This window comes from Oncorhynchus mykiss, chromosome 5 (genome assembly GCF_057628025.1).
Source record: "Oncorhynchus mykiss isolate SJ-2025 chromosome 5, ASM5762802v1, whole genome shotgun sequence".
Taxonomy (NCBI): domain Eukaryota; kingdom Metazoa; phylum Chordata; class Actinopteri; order Salmoniformes; family Salmonidae; genus Oncorhynchus; species Oncorhynchus mykiss.
This window is the reverse complement of record NC_143026.1, coordinates 15,202,768-15,222,287: the sequence shown is the minus strand read 5'-3', so window position 1 is coordinate 15,222,287 and position 19,520 is coordinate 15,202,768. Positions and strand designations below refer to the sequence as shown.

The 19,520-nt window shown below is 45.0% G+C and overlaps 1 protein-coding gene across 46 annotated transcripts in view; it reads right to left on the bottom strand.

Annotated features, from left to right (window-relative positions):
- Positions 1-19,520, bottom strand: part of cdk5rap2 (CDK5 regulatory subunit associated protein 2) — a 71,907-nt gene that overhangs the window by 39,062 nt on the left and 13,325 nt on the right. For 24 of the 46 annotated variants that reach the window (XM_036976876.2, XM_090233871.1, XM_090233872.1 and 21 more), the window contains 19 exons: positions 19,168-19,291; positions 18,688-18,860; positions 18,099-18,306; positions 13,003-13,137; positions 9,987-10,106; positions 9,704-9,796; positions 9,139-9,357; positions 8,132-8,302; positions 7,112-7,222; positions 6,720-6,857; positions 6,272-6,451; positions 5,783-5,977; positions 5,430-5,621; positions 5,041-5,173; positions 4,733-4,875; positions 4,106-4,222; positions 3,623-3,766; positions 3,061-3,173; positions 2,519-2,661 (listed from right to left, as the gene is read on the bottom strand). In XM_036976876.2, the coding sequence (XP_036832771.2) occupies positions 2,519-2,661; positions 3,061-3,173; positions 3,623-3,766; positions 4,106-4,222; positions 4,733-4,875; positions 5,041-5,173; positions 5,430-5,621; positions 5,783-5,977; positions 6,272-6,451; positions 6,720-6,857; positions 7,112-7,222; positions 8,132-8,302; positions 9,139-9,357; positions 9,704-9,796; positions 9,987-10,106; positions 13,003-13,137; positions 18,099-18,306; positions 18,688-18,860; positions 19,168-19,291 (2,852 nt within the window). Of the gene's footprint in view, positions 1-2,518; positions 2,662-3,060; positions 3,174-3,622; positions 3,767-4,105; positions 4,223-4,732; positions 4,876-5,040; positions 5,174-5,429; positions 5,622-5,782; positions 5,978-6,271; positions 6,452-6,719; positions 6,858-7,111; positions 7,223-8,131; positions 8,303-9,138; positions 9,358-9,703; positions 9,797-9,986; positions 10,107-13,002; positions 13,138-13,460; positions 16,775-18,098; positions 18,307-18,687; positions 18,861-19,167; positions 19,292-19,520 lie in introns of those variants that run through there. The other 22 variants (XM_090233840.1, XM_090233852.1, XM_090233841.1 and 19 more) reach the window with 1 other exon arrangement.

The following is a 19,520-nucleotide window of genomic DNA, read 5'->3' as shown; positions in this document are numbered from 1 at the left end:
CTTGTCAGCTTAGGGATTTGATCTAGCAGCCTTTCAGGTTACTGAGCCAACGCTCTAACCACTAGGCTACCTGCCACCCCGTATAAATATAAAGCCACTATAAAGAGCAATTCCCTCTACTGAGCAGCATTGAATACGAGCCCAAGGCATCTTACCTATATTTATATAGCTGACTCTCTTTATAGGGGAGGAATGGTATGAACTGGAAGGCAGATGGGCACATGCACACACACAGGTTGCACCATAGATGAATAAATCATCAGGTTCAGACGGTCACACCTATACAGAGCTCTCTCACTGGCACCTGGCCTCATCAATCAAGGTTCTATGTTGGTACGTGTCCTAACACTGCATCCACTGAAGCCTTGCACTACTAAACAGTGACATTCCATCACTCTGTCGTTGAATTCAGTTCAGCATGTAGGATGATTTTATCGACCTGTTTATGTTTTGTAAACAACTTGGGTAATATGCTTGACACGAATGCACGCTTCACAAGCAAGTGCACACGTTGGAAGAAGGGTAGAGAACAGGGAAGCAGCCACAGAGAGGTTTGCTCTGTAACTGCCCCAACCCTGTAGGCTGTAATTGAAACAGCTTACGGATGGCTTGATAAGAGTGTGTGGGTACTAACTGCTATGTTTCTAATAGAGCAGACATTGGACAAGTGACAATGGTTTCATGTGATATGCGAGTGAAGTAATGCAACGAGACAGACACAGATTTTTAATGGATAAACAAAAACAAAAGTAGAAGATAAGCAAATGAGTAAAGGTAAGCTGTAAGTGAGGAAGACAGACCGACAGAAACACATGCATTATGTTTTATTGTGCAGAGTAGCTCAACCAGGACAAAGAAAATGACTTTCCAGGTGAGAGGATGAGTTTATAGGAGGTGCCAGTGGGGACATTAACAGAATAGGGGAAAAAAACGTAGGCTATTGCGGTCTTGTTTTAGACATGCAGATGGGGAGGATGCTAATGATGAAGATGACAGCAAACAGATGAAAAAATGACCAGGTGGACAGCAGGCGTGGCAACACCAGGCAGTGTTAGAACATGTAGCGACCAAACTGACCATGGTTGATAGCATGCATGCATGTGTGTGCCTCTCTCTTTCTAAGATGGTATAACTTCCTATTAAAGTACCATGAATAAAATGTTAGTGTTGGACATTTTAAATAATATAGTGGGTCTCTACTTCCTCAACTCAATATAGACATTGTTCATTCAGCTTCAGCCAGCGGTCTAGTTCAGGAAACAAAGGACCCCTCCTCACTCTCATTCTTTCCTCCCTTGTCTCCCCCTCCTCTGTGCCCTTCCTGGTTCCATCTCTCTAGTCTCCCCCTCCTCTGTGCCCTTCCTAGTTCCATCTCTCTAGTCTCCCCCTCCTCTGTGCCCTTCCTAGTTCCATCTCTCTAGTCTCCCCCTCCTCTGTGCCCTTCCTAGTTCCATCTCTCTAGTCTCCCCCTCCTCTGTGCCCTTCCTAGTTCCATCTCTCTAGTCTCCCCCTCCTCTGTGCCCTTCCTAGTTCCATCTCTCTAGTCTCCCCCTCCTCTGTGCCCTTCCTAGTTCCATCTCTCTAGTCTCCCCCTCCTCTGTGCCCTTCCTAGTTCCATCTCTCTAGTCTCCCCCTCCTCTGTGCCCTTCCTAGTTCCATCTCTCTAGTCTCCCCCTCCTCTGTGCCCTTCCTAGTTCCATCTCTCTAGTCTCCCCCTCCTCTGTGCCCTTCCTAGTTCCATCTCTCTAGTCTCCCCCTCCTCTGTGCCCTTCCTAGTTCCATCTCTCTAGTCTCCCCCTCTGTGCCCTTCCTAGTTCCATCTCTCTAGTCTCCCCCTCCTCTGTGCCCTTCCTAGTTCCATCTCTCTAGTCTCCCCCTCCTCTGTGCCCTTCCTAGTTCCATCTCTCTAGTCTCCCCCTCCTCTGTGCCCTTCCTAGTTCCATCTCTCTAGTCTCCCCCTCCTCTGTGCCCTTCCTAGTTCCATCTCTCTAGTCTCCCCCTCCTCTGTGCCCTTCCTAGTTCCATCTCTCTAGTCTCCCCCTCCTCTGTGCCCTTCCTAGTTCCATCTCTCTAGTCTCCCCCTCCTCTGTGCCCTTCCTAGTTCCATCTCTCTAGTCTCCCCCTCCTCTGTGCCCTTCCTAGTTCCATCTCTCTAGTCTCCCCCTCCTCTGTGCCCTTCCTAGTTCCATCTCTCTAGTCTCCCCCTCCTCTGTGCCCTTCCTAGTTCCATCTCTCTAGTCTCCCCCTCCTCTGTGCCCTTCCTAGTTCCATCTCTCTAGTCTCCCCCTCCTCTGTGCCCTTCCTAGTTCCATCTCTCTAGTCTCCCCCTCCTCTGTGCCCTTCCTAGTTCCATCTCTCTAGTCTCCCCCTCCTCTGTGCCCTTCCTAGTTCCATCTCTCTAGTCTCCCCCTCCTCTGTGCCCTTCCTAGTTCCATCTCTCTAGTCTCCCCCTCCTCTGTGCCCTTCCTAGTTCCATCTCTCTAGTCTCCCCCTCCTCTTCTGTGTACTACTACTGCACCTTCTTTTGAGAGCTTGGTTCTGGCGATCTCTCTTTCCAGGTCTTCTCTGAGCTCCTCGTTGCTCCGGATCCCTTCTTCCAGCTGCTGTCTGAGGAGCGTCACCGCTGTCAGCTCCATCTGGAGGGCGTGAAGACGCTGGGCACTGCAAAACACACAATGTATGACTTACTATTCCACATATACACACACAAGTAGACAAATCTAATTGTATGTGTCACATGCTTCGTAAACAGGTGTAGACTAACAGTGAAATGCTTACTTGTGGACCCTTCTCAACGATACAGAAAATTATTTTTAAATAATAGAAAAATAACAACATGAGGAATAAATGAGTGACACAATGAGTAACGATAACGTGGCTATGTACACGGTGTACCAGTAGACAATATCTGTCTATGGAGACACCGGGTATTGCAACAAAAAAATAAACCCTTTTGAATGCCACACCAACCAAAGCATATAAAAAAGGACTTTGGTAAGACTATTTCAATTACATGGCAATATGTGGAATTAATCCAATCTGTGATAATCGTCCAGATACCTGTCCTGTTCTTTGACGGTGCGAACCAAGCTGGAGTAGAGCTGCTGCTCGGCCCTCAGGGCTTGGTTCAAAGAGCGGTGCTCCACCTGCAGGTCAGCCAACAAGGGCAGGACCTGGGGAGGGAGGGGGGCACAGGTCAAAGGTCAGATGCCACTCAATCAGTTGCTATACAAGGGTCATATTCATTGTGCATGCAATGGGAGTTGTTTTAAAACGTTTCGAAATGGAAAATGAGTGATCGTTATTGGACAGGTCCAGGTAGTCCCGCCATATGTCAGTCAGTTTTGGTGCCTAATGAACAGGACCCAGGTGGGTTTATTCTCATGCTGGACTGTTTTTGACATGCAGACCAAAGAGTGAGCCTTTTCAAATTGTGACTGTGTTGTTGAACACTTTATTTTCACACAATTAAACCAGACATCACAAAAGGTTGTGACTTTATTGATTTTTGATGTAACACTCGACTATGGTACATTCAGACATGGCCATTCTTCTGAAGATAGATGGCACACTACAGCTCATAAATACGTTTCAGGCAGGGCTTGCTTTTGCGTGGTGCTACCTCTTGTTGGCTGTCACCACCGATGATGGTCCTCTCCCGCTGAGGGAGGCCAGGGAGCGAGTGCGCCACCCCGGCTTCAGCAGCCTGATCCTGGGGCTCCTTGGTCTGACTGTCCCCTCTCTGGCCCAGACGCTGGTGGAGGTCCTGTCAGCATATACACAGCAGAGAGACTCTGACATCAAACTAGTTATAGCAAATGGAAAAAGTGCCCTTGAAGGGGTTTAAAAAAATGAATGTATTGAAGTGAAAGGATCGCTCAGATGTGTTCATTTCCTTTTTATTTATAACTGAGCCAAGCTCAAGAGGTAGCACAGGTGGTGATGGCCAAAATCAGTTTAAGGTCAGCCAGGTTAACCCTGTGCAAGCTACCTATGAAACCAGATGGCACCAGGTAACCTCCTGAGCCTGCTTGAGTGTGTGTATATATGAGTGTCTGTGTAGATTAGTAGCCGTGTGTGAGGAGACCACTGGCCATCCACTCACGTTTATAATCTCGTCCTTGGTCTCCAGGGTGGTGGTGAGGGAGTCTATGCTGGCCGCCTGGCCCTCGATACGCCCCTCCAGCTCAGACAACACTGACTGGAGATCAGCCAGGGACATCTGGAACACAGGAGAACAATGGGATAGAATGAAGACATTGACCCAAGGTCCATTTTCTATTATCCACCTAATAGTCAGGATTTAGACTTGTGGAGGGTAATCTAATGATTCTGATCTGTACCCAGAGGTAATTTTTTTACCAAGAGCAAAGAAAAAAAACTATGTTAACGCAATGACAAACAAACAAAGGATCAAGAAAGTTAAAGTGAATCACTTTCTTATTCATCAGTCAAAAATAGTGTATTCTTTGACCAGAGTAAATGGGAAAGGGGGATACCTAGTCAGTTGCACAACTCAATGCAATCAACCGAAATGTGTCTTCCGCATTTAACCCGACTCCTCTGAATCAGAGGTTGGGCGGGGGTGCTTTAAATCGATACCCATGTCATTGGTGCCCGGGAAGCAGTTGTTGTTGGGGGTTAACTGCCTTGCTCAAGGGAGGAACGGCAGATTTTTTTCCCACCTTGCCGGCTCAGGGATTTGAATCAGCTGCAGTATGACTGTTCTCACCTTGAGCTCATTCTCCCTCTTCAGAGACTTGTTGAGAGCCTCAGTCTTCTGAGCCAACTCCTTCTTCAGGATGACCACTGTCTTCTTGATGAGAGGGACCTTCTCCATGCTGTCTTCGTTGTTGTTCCTCTTGGAGCAGTCACCTACAGAGGGAACAAAACCAGTAGAGGACATTAGTGGGGTCAGGGTCAGGGTGTTGGTGGACAAAGACAGTTTGACAGTTTGTACTTCAGCCAACTGCTGTTTTGTTCATTGGTATGTCAAACTGTTCAGCACAGCTTGCAGCTTTAAGAGGTAAAGCCTCTCACCTTCCCTCTCCTCCAGTCTCTCCTGCAGCAACTGAATGGTCTGTCTGAGCTCCAGCACCTGGGACGGTGCAGGTTCCTTCTGCCTCAACTCAGCCAGGAACTGGTCCCTCTCCCGGCCGCGCTCCAGAAGTTTCTGGCAGAGGAAATCAAAAGCTAAACACACCGGCTCTCATAACCTTACCATTAACTTTATTCAACGTTGTTCTACCAAGACAAATCAAGGATGGCCAATGTGCAGGTTTTGTTCAAGCCCAACATTAACAAAACAATCTGGGCAGGAGCAAAATGCTGCACATATTGTAGCCAGCCATGATTTAAATCCTAAACTATCAAAAACACAAAATAGTAGTGTACTCTGCACCTATCCAAATAACTCTGTTCAAACTCACAATGATAATGGATTCCTTCTCGGTCAGCAGGGCCCTGAGCTTGGCCATCTCTAGGTAACCCTCCTGTGTTACAGTGGAACTAAGTTTCTCAGCGGAGGCCAGCTGCTGCTGCCGGGTACACAGCTGTCGCCTCAGCTCCTCGATCTCCTGGATGCGCTCAGACAGTGTCCTGTTATAGTGCTCCGCTGACTCCTGGAGGGAGCGAAAAAATGAGAGGTCATAAACACTAACCCTCCTGTAAAAATATTACAAGGTTAAGACAAATAGAATGTGAGTGTGGATGTTGTTAGACAGAGACTTTCTCATCACAATAAATCAACCAGTAAAAGTGCCTCCAGTGTGCATGTGTGTACCTTGAGAAGCTGGTCCTTGCTGCCGATTGTGGCCAGCAGGCCCTCCACAGCGCTCTCGTTGTCCGCCACCAGCCTCTCACGGGCCTTGGCCGCGTCCACCAGCATGGTCTCTGCCTCCTTTAACCTCTGACCCATCTGTTCTGCAAGGTCACGGGCCTGAGACTGGGACTGGCTCAGCAGGGCACTTGCCATCGCCTACACACACAGACAGAGGCAGAGGAAGACCGAACAAAAGAAGAAGAGATTTGTTATTTGTCAATCTTTACTTATCCAACTTTATCCTTCTGGGATTAACCTCTTTTGCAAGATATACTAGGTCAATATTATATCAAATCAATATATCATTGAACGACAGCGTGTTTGATGAATGATGTCAATGTTTTGTGAGTATTGATGCCTGTGTTAAAAGAGTCTTTATGTTCAGGTAATATTATGTGAGTGTCAGCTATTAATACATGGGATTGACTTTCTCCTTATGTGTCTTCCTACCTCCATGTCCTTGGTCTTGCCCTCCAGGGACAGCTGCAGCTGACTGATGATGGAGTCCTTCTCCCTGCAGGCTCGGTTCAGGTTGTCCTCCACATCCTGCTTGGCACGCTGCAAGTTCTTCATAGTGTTGGCAAGGTGCTGCAGCTCCACGTCCTTCTCCTTGATCAACGCGTCAAAACTCTGCGGGGAGCAATGGAGAGAGACCAGTGTTGTAGACTCTCCATTCAACAGGATGTTTACCCTAGCAGTCCTTGCAACAACTCCACATAAGAGGTAGTGTGTGACTTAATTAAATATGATATGCAGGGTTGGTGTCAATTCCATTTCAATTCAGTAAGTAAATTGAAAATCCAATTCTCCTCAATGAAAAGCAATGAGGGAAATTGGAGGAGTTGACATTTTTGTTGACTAACTAAACTGACTGAATGGGGTGATCATGGTCCATTACGTTGATGGTGTCCTCATTGTGAGACAGCAGGTTGTTGAGTCTCTCCAGGTCCCTCTCCTTCTCCCTGAGTGACAGACGCAGCTGGTGGATCTCGTTGTCTTTCTCTTCTAGCGCTGAAAACTTCTCATCCAGCGCTTGCTGTGGAGGAGCCATACGGAATATTGAAATTAAAAGACCAAAGGCATACAATGATCATCAGATCAGAGCGAGAGAGAAAGATCGACATCCTGTTCGTGACAATCTTCATTTTTAATGACGTTGTTCATTAAATCATTTCATTTCCAAAGTATACTTTGGCAATATGTACATTTTTACATCATGCCAATAAAGCAATTGAACTGAGAGAGAGCGAGAGAAATATTTGACATTTCAAACATTGATAGAAAGCCCACCTCCAGAGCCTTTTCTTTTTCTTTCAGCCGTTCTCGCAGCTTTGACAGCATGGTGTCGCTTTCCTCAGGACTTCTGCTCTGCTCCATGTCTCTCATCATGTTCATGTATTCCTGATAGAGGGAGAATAGAGAGAGAGAGACGAGGCAGACAGAGAAAAGAGGGAAAAAAGCAACAGCAAGAACAAGAAAAAGATCGAATAGAGGGACAGAAAGAAAAAAAAAAGAGGGTAAGAACAAAGTTTTTCCCAGTTCCCGTGCTACATTTTAGTCATTTAGCAGACACCTCTTATCCAGTGACTTATAGTAGAGCGCATACATTTTCATATATACACACTACCGTTCAGAAGTTTGGGGTCACTTAAAAATGTCCTTGTTTTGAAAGAAAAGCAAAAAAAAATTACCATTAAAATATCATCAACTTGATCAGAAATACAGTGTAGAGATTGTTAATGTTGTAAATGATTCTTGTAGCAAAAAACGGCAGTTTTTTTAATGAAATATGTACATAGGCCCATTATCAGCAACTATCACTTCTGTGTTCCAATGGTACATTGTGTTAGCTAATCCAAGTTTAGCATTTTAAAAGGATAATTGATCATTAGAAAACCCTTTTGCATTATGTTAGCACAGCTGAAAACTGCTGTGCTGATTAAAATAAGTAATAAAACTGGCATTTTTTAGACTAGTTGAGTATCTGAAGCATCAGCGTTTCTGGGTTCGATTATAGGCTCAAAATGGCCAGAAACAAAATCTTTCGTCAGTCTATTCTTGTTCTGAGAAATGAAGACTATTCCATGTGAGAAAATGCCAAGAAACTGAAGATCTCATACAACGCTGTGTACTACTCCCTTCACAGAATTGCTAGTATGGTGCTAGTACACCATATTTACCTAGTTCCATAGAAAAGGAATATATAGAACAGGCCTCAATAATTGCTAGTGTTTGATACTCTAAGCCCCCTTCTATAGATTATATTTCTATGGTTTCACTTTTAGTCTGAGAGCTCGAGAAACTATCTACCTGTAGCTGCTGCTCCTTGTCGGCCAGGCAGGTGGTAAGGCGCTGGATGGTGACCTCGTGACTCTGCAGCCTCCTCTTTGTCTGCTCCAGCTGCTCCTGGTACTGCTGCTCCAGACTGCTTTCCCTCTCGCCCAGCTCCCCGTTAAGCTTCTTTAGCTGGTTCTGCATCTCCTGCATGGCGTAGATAGTTTACCCAGTAAGCACAATACATTGAAAATACGTCTTTTCAACGTCTTCTCAACCAAAAAGGGTCAAGAGTTCATTCCTGGTTGGGTCATGTGGTTTAACAAAAGCCCAGAAAATAAGTTGCCCTCAACTTTAGGGAAAATGGATGGCTTTGGGGAATATATTCTGCATTCTATTATGCGCGGGTAAAACAACGTAGTTACATGGTAGTAAAATGGGTTAAATAGGACAGCTTTTATACCTGCTCCCAGCTTGCCCATTGCCAATATCAAAGCTTTCCACACAACGAAGTAGACCTGGGCAATATGGCCAAAATATCATATCACAGTATTTTCTCATTTTTGACACTTCTGAATAACAAAAGTTATAAATATGCTTCATGGGTAGGGCATGACCCTAGGATGGCAACAAATGAATCCTAAGTGCTTTTATTAAATGGGCTTTCTCCATTCTGATTGCATTGCTTTATACTGTTCCACCAAACTTCAACCAAAAATAATAGGACAAAACTGACAGTGGTCTTATTTGTAGAACATTGCATAGGAATCAAAATCCTATTTTGTAGCCTCTAACTCTGGTACTTGTAATTCCAACACTCACTTCCAGCATTCTAATACATTTCTTAATTTCCTTCATTCATTTGTTATTATTTACCCACTGCTACAAATCACAATAAAATCTCAGTTTCGAATCGCAAAACGGATAGAATCTTGAGAAACACATTAGATATATTATCAGCACCTAAGTATCGTGATAATACCATATCGTTAGGTCCCTGGCAATTCCCAGGAAAACAATAGATATTCCTCCTGTGGCCTTACATTGAGAGCTTTGTCCCCCTTCTTCCTCTGCTGCTGCAGCTCCTCTAGCTCCTGCTCCAGCTGCTCCTTGGCCTGCTGCAGATCAGCTAGCTCCTGCTCCCTCCTGCCCAGGGAGCGCTGCAGCTTCTGCGCCTCCAGCCGCTTGGTGTGGTGCTCGCCCTGGAGCTGGGACAGCTCCGCCTGCTTCTCCATCAGCAGAGATTGGTGCTCTTCCGCACCCTGGAGGGAAAGCATGAATATGGATAGAGTTAGAGAAGCAGGAGACTTGTTTTTGTATTTTGAGTGCATGTGTGTGCAACCCAGAAGTCTGTATTGATGTGACCTCTGGCAAACACGCACAGATAGACATTACAGCCCTAAAGCAGAGTAGATACACACACTGCAGCTGCCTGCCAGATCTCACAATACCTTAAACGGTGTTTAGCGAATAATATCACATGACATAGCACTTCCATGCGCCGACTGCGCAGTGAATGACGTAGCACACAGCCATTGGTTGATGCATGCAGCGTGACTGATGTATTGGGCCTGGAACGCAGCCAATGCTGTGTCTGATCTGACTTGCCTGGTATTTCTGGAGCTGGGCTTTGTGCGCTGCCTCCCTGGCTTTGGCTAATGCCTCGTCCCTGTCCTCAATCTCATGGCACAGCTCTTCAATCTGGAACACACAGACAGAGACAGACGTGTTGGTGTGACAATGTTACATAAGCCCTCAGTCTGCGCAGCATATGAGCATATGAGGCGATATATTTTTTAGTTGGCAACAATAGTTGGTTACATCAGTATTTTATCAAATGAGGTTATCATCAAAATGTATTACAGTGTGAATATTATGTAATCAACCGCACCTCTTTTTCCTTTTCTTTGAGCACAAGACTGAGTCCCTGGATGGTTTTGTCTCGTTTCAGAGCGTTCTTCTTCTCCGAGCCCAACTCGTTCTCAGTCTCCTCCAACTTACCAGACAGTACCTGTTAAAAAAATAAAATAACAAGTGGTCACTTGTGGTCCTCTATAGCTAAGGGCGTGAGAGAATGGCATTTGCTTCGCCAAGATTCTGGGTTTGATTCCCAGGGCCACTCATATGTAAAATGTATGCACACATGACTGACAGTCCCTTTAGATAAAAGCATCTGCTAAACTGCATATAATTAAGTAGCCAAAACAAGAGACAGTAAATTCATCTTCCTCCAACATGTTCGATTAATCACAATGGTACATTTTGAATCCACCCTAAAAATGTGCTCCTACCCCATAGCCATTTCTGTAGAACATGAAAGGATAGCCTAGCTGTATTCATTTCAAAATAGTGAAAATTCCATGATGAAAACACGTAACGTTCTGCTACCTGCAACATCCTCCAGCATGACCGGTTTGGCAGTGGGTCAGTCATGGTGTGGGGTGGCATTTCTATGGGGGGCCTCCATGTGCTCGCCAGAGGTAGCCTGACTGCCATTAGGTACCGAGATGAGATCCTCAGACCCCTTGTGAGACCATATGCTGGTGCGGTTGGCCCTGGGTTCCTTCTAATGCAAGACAATGCTAGACCTCATGTGGCTGGAGTGTGTCAGCAGTTCCTGCAAGAGGAAGGCATTGATGCTATGGACTGGCCCGTCCGTTCCCCAGACCTGAATCCAATTGAGCACATCTGGGACATCATGTCTCACTCCAGCCACCTCGCTCCAGCCACGTTGCACCACAGACTGTCCAGGAGTTGGCGGATGCTTTAGTCCAGGTCTGGGAGGAGATCCCTCAGGAGACCATCCGCAACCTCATCATGAGCATGCCCAGGCGTTGTAGGGAGGTCATACAGGCACGTGGAGGCCACACACACTACTGAGCCTAATTTTGACTTGTTTTAAGGACATTACATCAAAGTTGGATCAGCCTGTAGTGTGGTTCTCCACTTTAATTTTGAGTGTCACTCCAAATCCAGACCTCCATGGGTTGATGAATTTGATTTCCATTGATAATTTTTGTGTGATTTTGTTGTCAGCACATTCAAATATGTAAAGAAACAAGTATTTAATAAGATTATTTCATTCATTCAGATCTAGGATGTGTTATTTTAGTGTTCCCTTATTTTTTTTGAGCAGTATATATTATATATATATATATATATATATATATATATATATATATATATATATATATATATATATATATATATATATATATATATATATATATATATATATATATATATATATATATATATATATATATATATATATATATATATTTTAGAGGTTGACCGATTACGATTTCAACGCCGATATAGATACTGATTATTGGAGGACCAAAAAAAGCCGATACCGATTAAATCGGACAATTTGATTTATTTATTTGTAATAATGACAATTACAACAATACTGAATTAACACTTATTTTAACTTAATATAATATATCAATAAAATCAATTTAGCCTCAAATAAATAATGAAACATGTTCAATTAAACATGTTCAATTTGGTTTAAATAATGCAAAAACAAAGTGTTGGAGAAGAAAGTAAAAGTGCAATATGTGCCATGTAAGAAAGCTAACGTTTCAGTTCCTTGCTCAGAACATATGAAAGCTGGTGGTTCCTTTTAACATGAGTCTTCAATATTCCCAGGTAAGAAGTTTAAGGTTGTAGTTATTATAGGAATTATAGGACTATTTCTCTCTACACCATTTGTATTTCATTAACCTTTGACTATTTAATGTTTTTATAGACACTTGAGTATTGCCAGTGTAACAGTATAGCTTCCGTTCCTCTCCTCGCTCCTACCTGTGCTCGAACCAGGAACACATCGACAACAGCCACCCTCAAAGCAGCGTTACCCATGCAGAGCAAGGGGAACAATTACTCCAAGTCTCAGAGCGAATTACGTTTGAAGCGCTATTAGCGCGCACACCGCTAACTAGCTAGCCATTTCACATCGGTTACACAAGCCTAATCTCGGGAGTTGATCAGCTTGAAGTCATAAACAGCGCAATGCTTGAAGCACAGGGAAGAGCTGCTGGAAAACGCACAAAAGTGCTGTTTGAATGAATGCTTACAAGCCTGTTGCTGCCTACCACCGCTCAGACAGATATCCAATCATAGACTTAGTTATAATTATAATAACACACAGAAATACGAGCCTTTGGTCATTAATACGAGCCAGGCGGCCCAAACTGCTGCATATACCATGACTCTATTGCAAGAGAAGTGACACAATTTACCTAGTTAAAAGAAATTCATGTTAGCATGCAATATTAACTAAATATGCAGGTTTAAAAATATATACTTGTGTATTGATTTTAAGAAAGGCATTGATGTTTATGGTTAGGTACACATTGGAGCAAGACTGTCCTTTTTCGTGAATACGCACCGCATCGATTATATGCAACGCAGGACATGCTAGATAAACTAGTAATATCATTAACCATGTGTAGTTAACTAGTGATTATGATTGATTGTTTTTTATAAGATAAGTTCAATGCTAGCTAGCAACTTACCTTGGCTTCTTACTGCAGTTGTGGAGTGCAATGTAAGGCAGGTGGTTAGAGTGTTGGACTAGTTAACCGTAAGTTTGCAAGATCGAATCCCCGAACTGACAAGGTAAAAATCTGTTGTTCTGCCCCTGAACAAGGCAGTTAAACCAACTGTTCCTAGGCAGTCATTGAAAATAAGAATGTGTTCTTAACTGACTTACCTAGTTAAATAAAGGTGTAGTAAAAAAAATAAAAAACAAAAATAAAAAACGGCAAAATCGGTTTGTTATGGCCCTAATTAAAATCGGCTATTCCGATTAATTGATCGACCTCTAATAAATATAATATATATATATCAAATAACAAAAACTATTTGCTACCCATTTTCTTCCCTCCCCCCCAAATCACCTTGTTGTTATTCTGGATGTCCTCCAGGGTCTTGGAGAGGTTCTGGTTCATTGCTCTGAACTGGTTCATCTCCTCATTCAGCTGCCTCTGGGCTGTCTCCAGCCTGCTTACCTCATTCAGCTGCTCAGTGAAACCCTGGGGAAGGGAAACAGAATTCTGGGAAATTAGTCAAAGAGAATGAGTTGGCTAAGAAAGGAAAATAGGACATCAAAGGGGAAGTAAAAACTGCCACAGGGGCAAAGAACACCTGTGAATCCCTTTTATTGATACATTTATTCACGTATACTTTATTTCCCATTATCAACAAAAATGGATCCTTTTACTGCGACGATATCCAACCTCACAACTGGTAGATCCTTTATAGTCAAATAATTATCCAAATTCAGTCTAAAGCTATATTTCCATGGCCTTCCAAGTTCTCTACAGAGGATCGGTCTGAGGTGAGAGGACTGGACTACCTCAGCTCTGAGAGGAATGTAACCATCATTAAACTCCTCTGTGAGGTCCTGGAGCGACTTCCACTCAGCCTCTCTCTGTCTGCGTCGGGCACCAGGGGTGATGCTGCATCCTGGGGGGAGTGGCTGTCCCACCCTGGGCTTCCTCCGCAGGACGGGGATGCGGCTCCCGGGGGTCCCTGGGATTGGTCGTCTGGGGATGGAGCGCAGCAGCTGCAGCAGGTCGGAGATGGGAGGCTGGGCTGGGGAATGCCCTCTCTGGTTTCTGGTGGTAGTATGGCCCACTGAAGGAGCGCATTCCCTCACTGATATCTTTGACTCTCTGCACGGTCTCTGTGACAGGGGGCCCAGGGGTTCTGTCTGATGAGGGTGGTCAGGGTTCAGGGACTGAAGCGAGGCTGAGCGGAACCTGGAACTGGGGGAGGAGAGGGTGCCTTTGCGGTAGACCAGGTCCTGGTACATCATGCTCCGGGAGCGGAGCCCAGAGTTCTTCTCCGGGCAGGGATCCCCACCAGACTGCACCCTCTTGTGGGCTGAGCTTGACCGACCTGAGGCTCCCACTGGACCACCCAGGAGGTCCATACTCACAGAGCGCCTCACCCGCACATCCCCTCCATCTTCCTTCCTCTGCCCTTCTGACGTAAACTGATCTCCCCCGCACTCATCGGGACTTCCACCTTCAGAGGACCTCCAGAGGGGGGTCATAATGGTGCTCACCTCCCCCACGTCAGGCCTCTCCGGCAGGGGGTTGTGGCGTCCATAGACGTGGGCTACACACTGCTTCAGATTCTCTCTTTCCTGCTGCAACCGCTGCACTTGGGCAGCATGCTCCTCCTGCAGCCTGCCGATCTGTACGTCGCACTGCACTATGCGCTCCAGCGTGAACACGCACTTGCCGCACAGGAACTCGGATGCTTGGCCGTCGGGGTCGCGGTCGACCTGGCGCCCCAGCACGTGGGACAGGATGACCTGAAGCTGCCGTTTGCCTGACGGGTTGAAGATCCAGCGGCACTGGCTGCCAATGAGGCGTAATTTGCATACGCGGCATGGGTCCTTCATGGTGATGACTAGAGATGATGATTTGGTCCAACAGAGAAACACACTCAGATAGGCTCTGTGTATAAACGCTCCAATCTTCCGCAGTCGTCACCTTGCCAGCCATGGCACAGAGAAAATGCTCTCTCCATTTCTGTGACAGGAACAGTGCAGTAAGCTCACAGTTCAGTCCAACACTCAAAAATGCTCCTTACAGACCCTAAACACAAAAAAACTCTCCGCTTTCCCATGGTCGTCAGTCTGCCAGCCATGGCATACAGCAGACTCTCCCGCTCTGATTGAAGAGGAGAGACTGACAAAGCTCTTCCTGGTGAGAGCAGCGTAAGCGTTAAGCCCCATCTTCTAATCCCTCCTCCGCTGTCCCACACATTCAATCAGACCAAATCCCCTGGACTGGACCCGCGGTGATCTCCTGTGTTACGGCTGACGGCTGGCCTCGTAATCCAGCCCCATCTGAACCCAGGACTATCTACTCATCCTGGCTTCCCCAACAAGGACAGCAGGGCCTGGGCGGGCCCTAAGTCTACACAGGTGAGGTGACATTGACCAGGGGCTGGTTAAGGTGTGTTGGTCTCCTTGGCAAGGCTAAGGTAAATCTGATTTAAGATTAAGAGATGGCCTCACCTGGTCCTCAATGCCACCACCTGCCTCACCTCAGAAAACATGATAGAGCTACAGTGATGAACTGCCTGGCCCCTTAGACCTCTACGTATGTGGCTCTCTGATACACACTACTGACCTAACAACCCAGAGACTGGACTCTTTTTACCCAGCTTTACCCCTTTTACACCATGTAATCTGACAGACAGCCCAGACAGAATCCAATAGAAAGCAATAGGGGTTGTGGTTTTTAATATAAAGTTAGTCCATAAATAACCCTAAGGGCAACTCTCTCCTGCCGGGATGCTAATCCTGTATTAACACAGAAACCTGGGCCAAGAGAGCCGAGGAAAAATGGGCACTGACAGCTTCCCCTACTGTCTGACAGGACAAAATAATAATACTATATTTGTCCATCTTGCAGATGAAATCCATCTTTTGATCTGCTATCAACAGTGCTTAATTTGAGCCGGATCCTGACGGAATTTTGGACTGTTTCGTTCCGCAACCCATTTGCCAGGAGGCGGTACCTCTCGTGGCACGAAAAAGTATTCACCATATGCAATGTAAAAATTCTAATCACAGTTCATTCAATTTAGCCTCCTCTATAATTCTCCTGCTCCCTAAAAAAATGTAATGTGAAAATAATGGATATTCTAACACTTGATTAGTGTTGGGCTGACCCGGGTTTATGGTTGGCACAACATTGTAGTCTAGAATGATATTAACTTCCTAGGATCTCTCTCTGCTCTAATAGACATGAGCCCGCAACTGATCTCTCCAGCGTTGCACTTCATCTATTTCCTTATAGAATCATAGCTGCGGGAAGGGTGCTGCAACTCCTCTGATAAATTGAAATACAATTGTCAAAAGTTATAGAATGACTGCTTTCCGTTCGGGAAAAGAAATGTAATAATTTGGAATACTACATCAGGAGTAGGCCTATAATTTAGCCACAGAGGATCAATAGCTTTTTCTTCTTCTTAGCCTAGCTGTGGATGGTGTGTAGTCCAATCACAAGGCATGCCTACAGCTGGGAACGCAAGGCAAATCTGTCAGCGAACGGCATGCAGCCAAAACAGGCCTTTCGCAATATTTCATATGCAATCGTGGGAAAACAACGGTTGGAAAGCAAATGGAAAGAAGAAGACTAATCTGTCTGTAGGCTACCAAATATGTTATCAACTTGCAAATAGGCCTATTGATCAAACAGTATTGTTTACAAAGTAAAAAATAATAAGAGAGAGAGAGAGGCTCCTGGCACGAGCGCATCAGCCATCACCGTTGAGTGAGCTGTGCATCATTGGGTGAGTCAGTGAAACAGGAAAGCTTTATCAGGACTAATTTCCTCCTCATAAATGTACAATATCAGTCTTTCCACACACCTAGGCTAATGATGGGGGGAAAATTAATTCAGATGCCACGCGGTTACTCATCCCTGCACCTTAGAGGCCCCATGTACATAGATGTGGAACACTGGTCACTTTAACAACGTTCACATACTGTTTTACCCAGCAGTAGTCAAGTCCATACTATTCAACTATTGCTGTACATACACTATCCACGTATTCTTTAGATATAGTATATATTCTATCCCCATACTGACAATACATCACACTTAATCTCCGGATTCCAACATTGCGCATCCTAATATATTTCTTAATTCCATTATTTTACTTTGGATTTGTGCGTATTATGTATTGATAGATATTACTGCACTGTTGGAGCTAGGAACACAAGCATCTAATTACACTCGCAATAACATCTGCTAAACATGCGTATGCAACAAATAACATTTGATTTAGGTAATTTAGCAGACGCTCTTATCCAGCGCGACTGACAGTCAGTGCATTTAACTTATTGTAGCTAGTTAAGACAACCATACATCCCAATCATTTAGGTTAATAAAGTAGACAGATTCTAGCAGTAGATTATAGTGTTAGCTTGCAGATGGTTGAGAAGAATAGAACAGACATCTGACAACTCTACTTCTCTCCCTGGGGAACCAATGACGTCAGCTTCCTCTGTTGATGGCAACTTCTATAAACTACAAAGCTCTTGCCTGCCACAACAAAGCAGAACAGACACAGAGAAACCAACAGAAACCAACAGCACTGTAAAGAACATAAGAGGAGGTATACGGATGTAAAAAGGGCAACACAATAGACCATTTCAGAATGCATTTCCTCTCATGGAGCAGATTCAGAGTCAAACCGCCTGACAGATTGTGTCTGTTCCATGTCGCACACAGAGAGATATATGGCCAGAGGACATATGTGTGAGTGTGCGTACACTTGAATTACATGAATGCAGGAGACAGCTAAGAGAGGGTAGCTAATGCCTGGTGGGCACACCGTGACCTGTCACTAAATAAAAGAGCCGCCACAGAATTGCCCAACAAAACAGACAATCACAAGCAAGTACACTCTAGTTGGACACTCAGAGGTCAGAGAAGTCTAATACGCATTAGTGTATGCACTGTCAGACACTATGGGAAGATGTCCCCACGTCCTGTCTCCTCTCTCCCCCTTCTCAAAACCCATTGGAGGAAAAGGTCAGAGGGGAGGGACCACTGGCTTTCTCATCCAATGGGTTTTGAGAAGGAGATGAGGAAGAACATGCGAGGGGTATGCATTATTTAGATCTTCCCCATGGTCCCATTCAGAAACTACCTCAACCGGCTCCTACCCCCTTAGGCACTCGTTCTGAGAGTCTGGCTCCTTCTCAATACATATTTTCTTGATTCCTGGCACTCTCTCTCTCCTCACTTTGTTCTCAAAATGCACTGGAGCAGGAGGGAATGGACCTTGGGCTTTTTCCTCCAATACGGTCAAGAAGGAGCCTAGGCAATACTGGATGGGAAGGAATCATAGATTCCGGGGTGGTCTGCCATCACATGATGTAAGAGGGTAAAGTTGGTAGACTGAGATATTAAGCTGATATGCGTTAGGCAATATGGTGACAGAAATCAAGAAAAAAAAACACCTGATGGTCCTTCTCCGTCCTGCCCTTCTCGCGGCCCAGCTCAGCCCTCAGAGTCTGCAGTTCCTGGTCTTTCTGGCCAATGAGAGCAGAGAGTTGTAGGGTGTGCTCTGTGGTTGGTGTGTCCGTCCCGTGGTCTCTGCCAGTACTTTGTAGCTGTTGGATCACAGCTTCCTGGTTCATCACAGATATCCTCAGTTGATCTATGACACTGGGACAAAAAGTAGGCTGTGTTTACATTATCAAAAACATTTATCCCCATTATAAACAAAAGACATATTGTCCTTACATTTAGGTACCATTGGATAACACAAAAGTATTAGGTTTCATACTCAAGGCAGGTGAAATGGAAGAGACAGAGGAAATCAGAGCTACATAATCATCTAATTTCTCCATGATCAACATGTTGGTGTCAGTGTAGAATATCACAGCAGATATTAAATTAAAAGTACATGGGCTGCAATTGAAATGGAACCCTATTCCCTATATAGTAAACTACTTTTGAACGGCACCGTATAGGGAATAGGGAGCCATTTTGGACACAGCCGAGGTTTTACACTTTGTTGAAAACCCCCTTTGTATCGGTCCTTACCTGTTTTTCTCCTGTAGAGCCTGCTGCAGGTCGTGGCTGGGAACATGGATGGGGGTGAAGGTTCCCGACGGGCCCAGGGCCAAGAGCTGCTTCTCCATACCAATGCTTCTCACCTTCTCCTGCTCAGCAATGGCGGCCATCTTGTCGACTTCCTTCTCGGCCGCTCTCAGACCCTGACATGGAAGAGAAAATTGATGGGAATGTTCCAAGACTAGTCACTGACCTTTTCCAATAATGTGCCTTTTCATTATCACCTAACTTTGACTAAAGTATCTTAGACACATGGTAAGACCAGTGGAGGCTGCTGAGGGGAGGACGGCTCATAATAATGGCTGGAACGGAGCAAATGGAAACCATGTGTTTGATATATTTGATACCATTCCGCTGATTCCGCCATTACCACAAGCCCGTCCTCCCCAATGAAGGTGCTCTGTATACAGTGTTCATATTAGTGCAGTAATGCCGTAGCCCAGTGCTCACCTGCTCCAGCTCAGCAATGCGCTTGTTGAGAGTGTCTCGGAGTGCATCCATCTCTCTGTGGGCTCGCTCTCTCACACGCAGGGAGTCACCAGACTCTCTACCTGCCAGGCTCTCCAACGCTTTCCTGATAACAAGACAGGAGTGATCAAAGTTTATTTATTTATTATTTGGATTTTCAATATTTGACAGAATAAACTAAAGTTATTTGACAAGTAAAGGGCAAAAATACACAACTGGCCCCCTAACACACACTTGGATCAATGACAGTCAGTTTAGTTTACCAACTAATGAACTAGTGATTAATCAAAGAGTGAAAAGTGAGTCAGGACTATTGATGACTGAAATGACAGTCA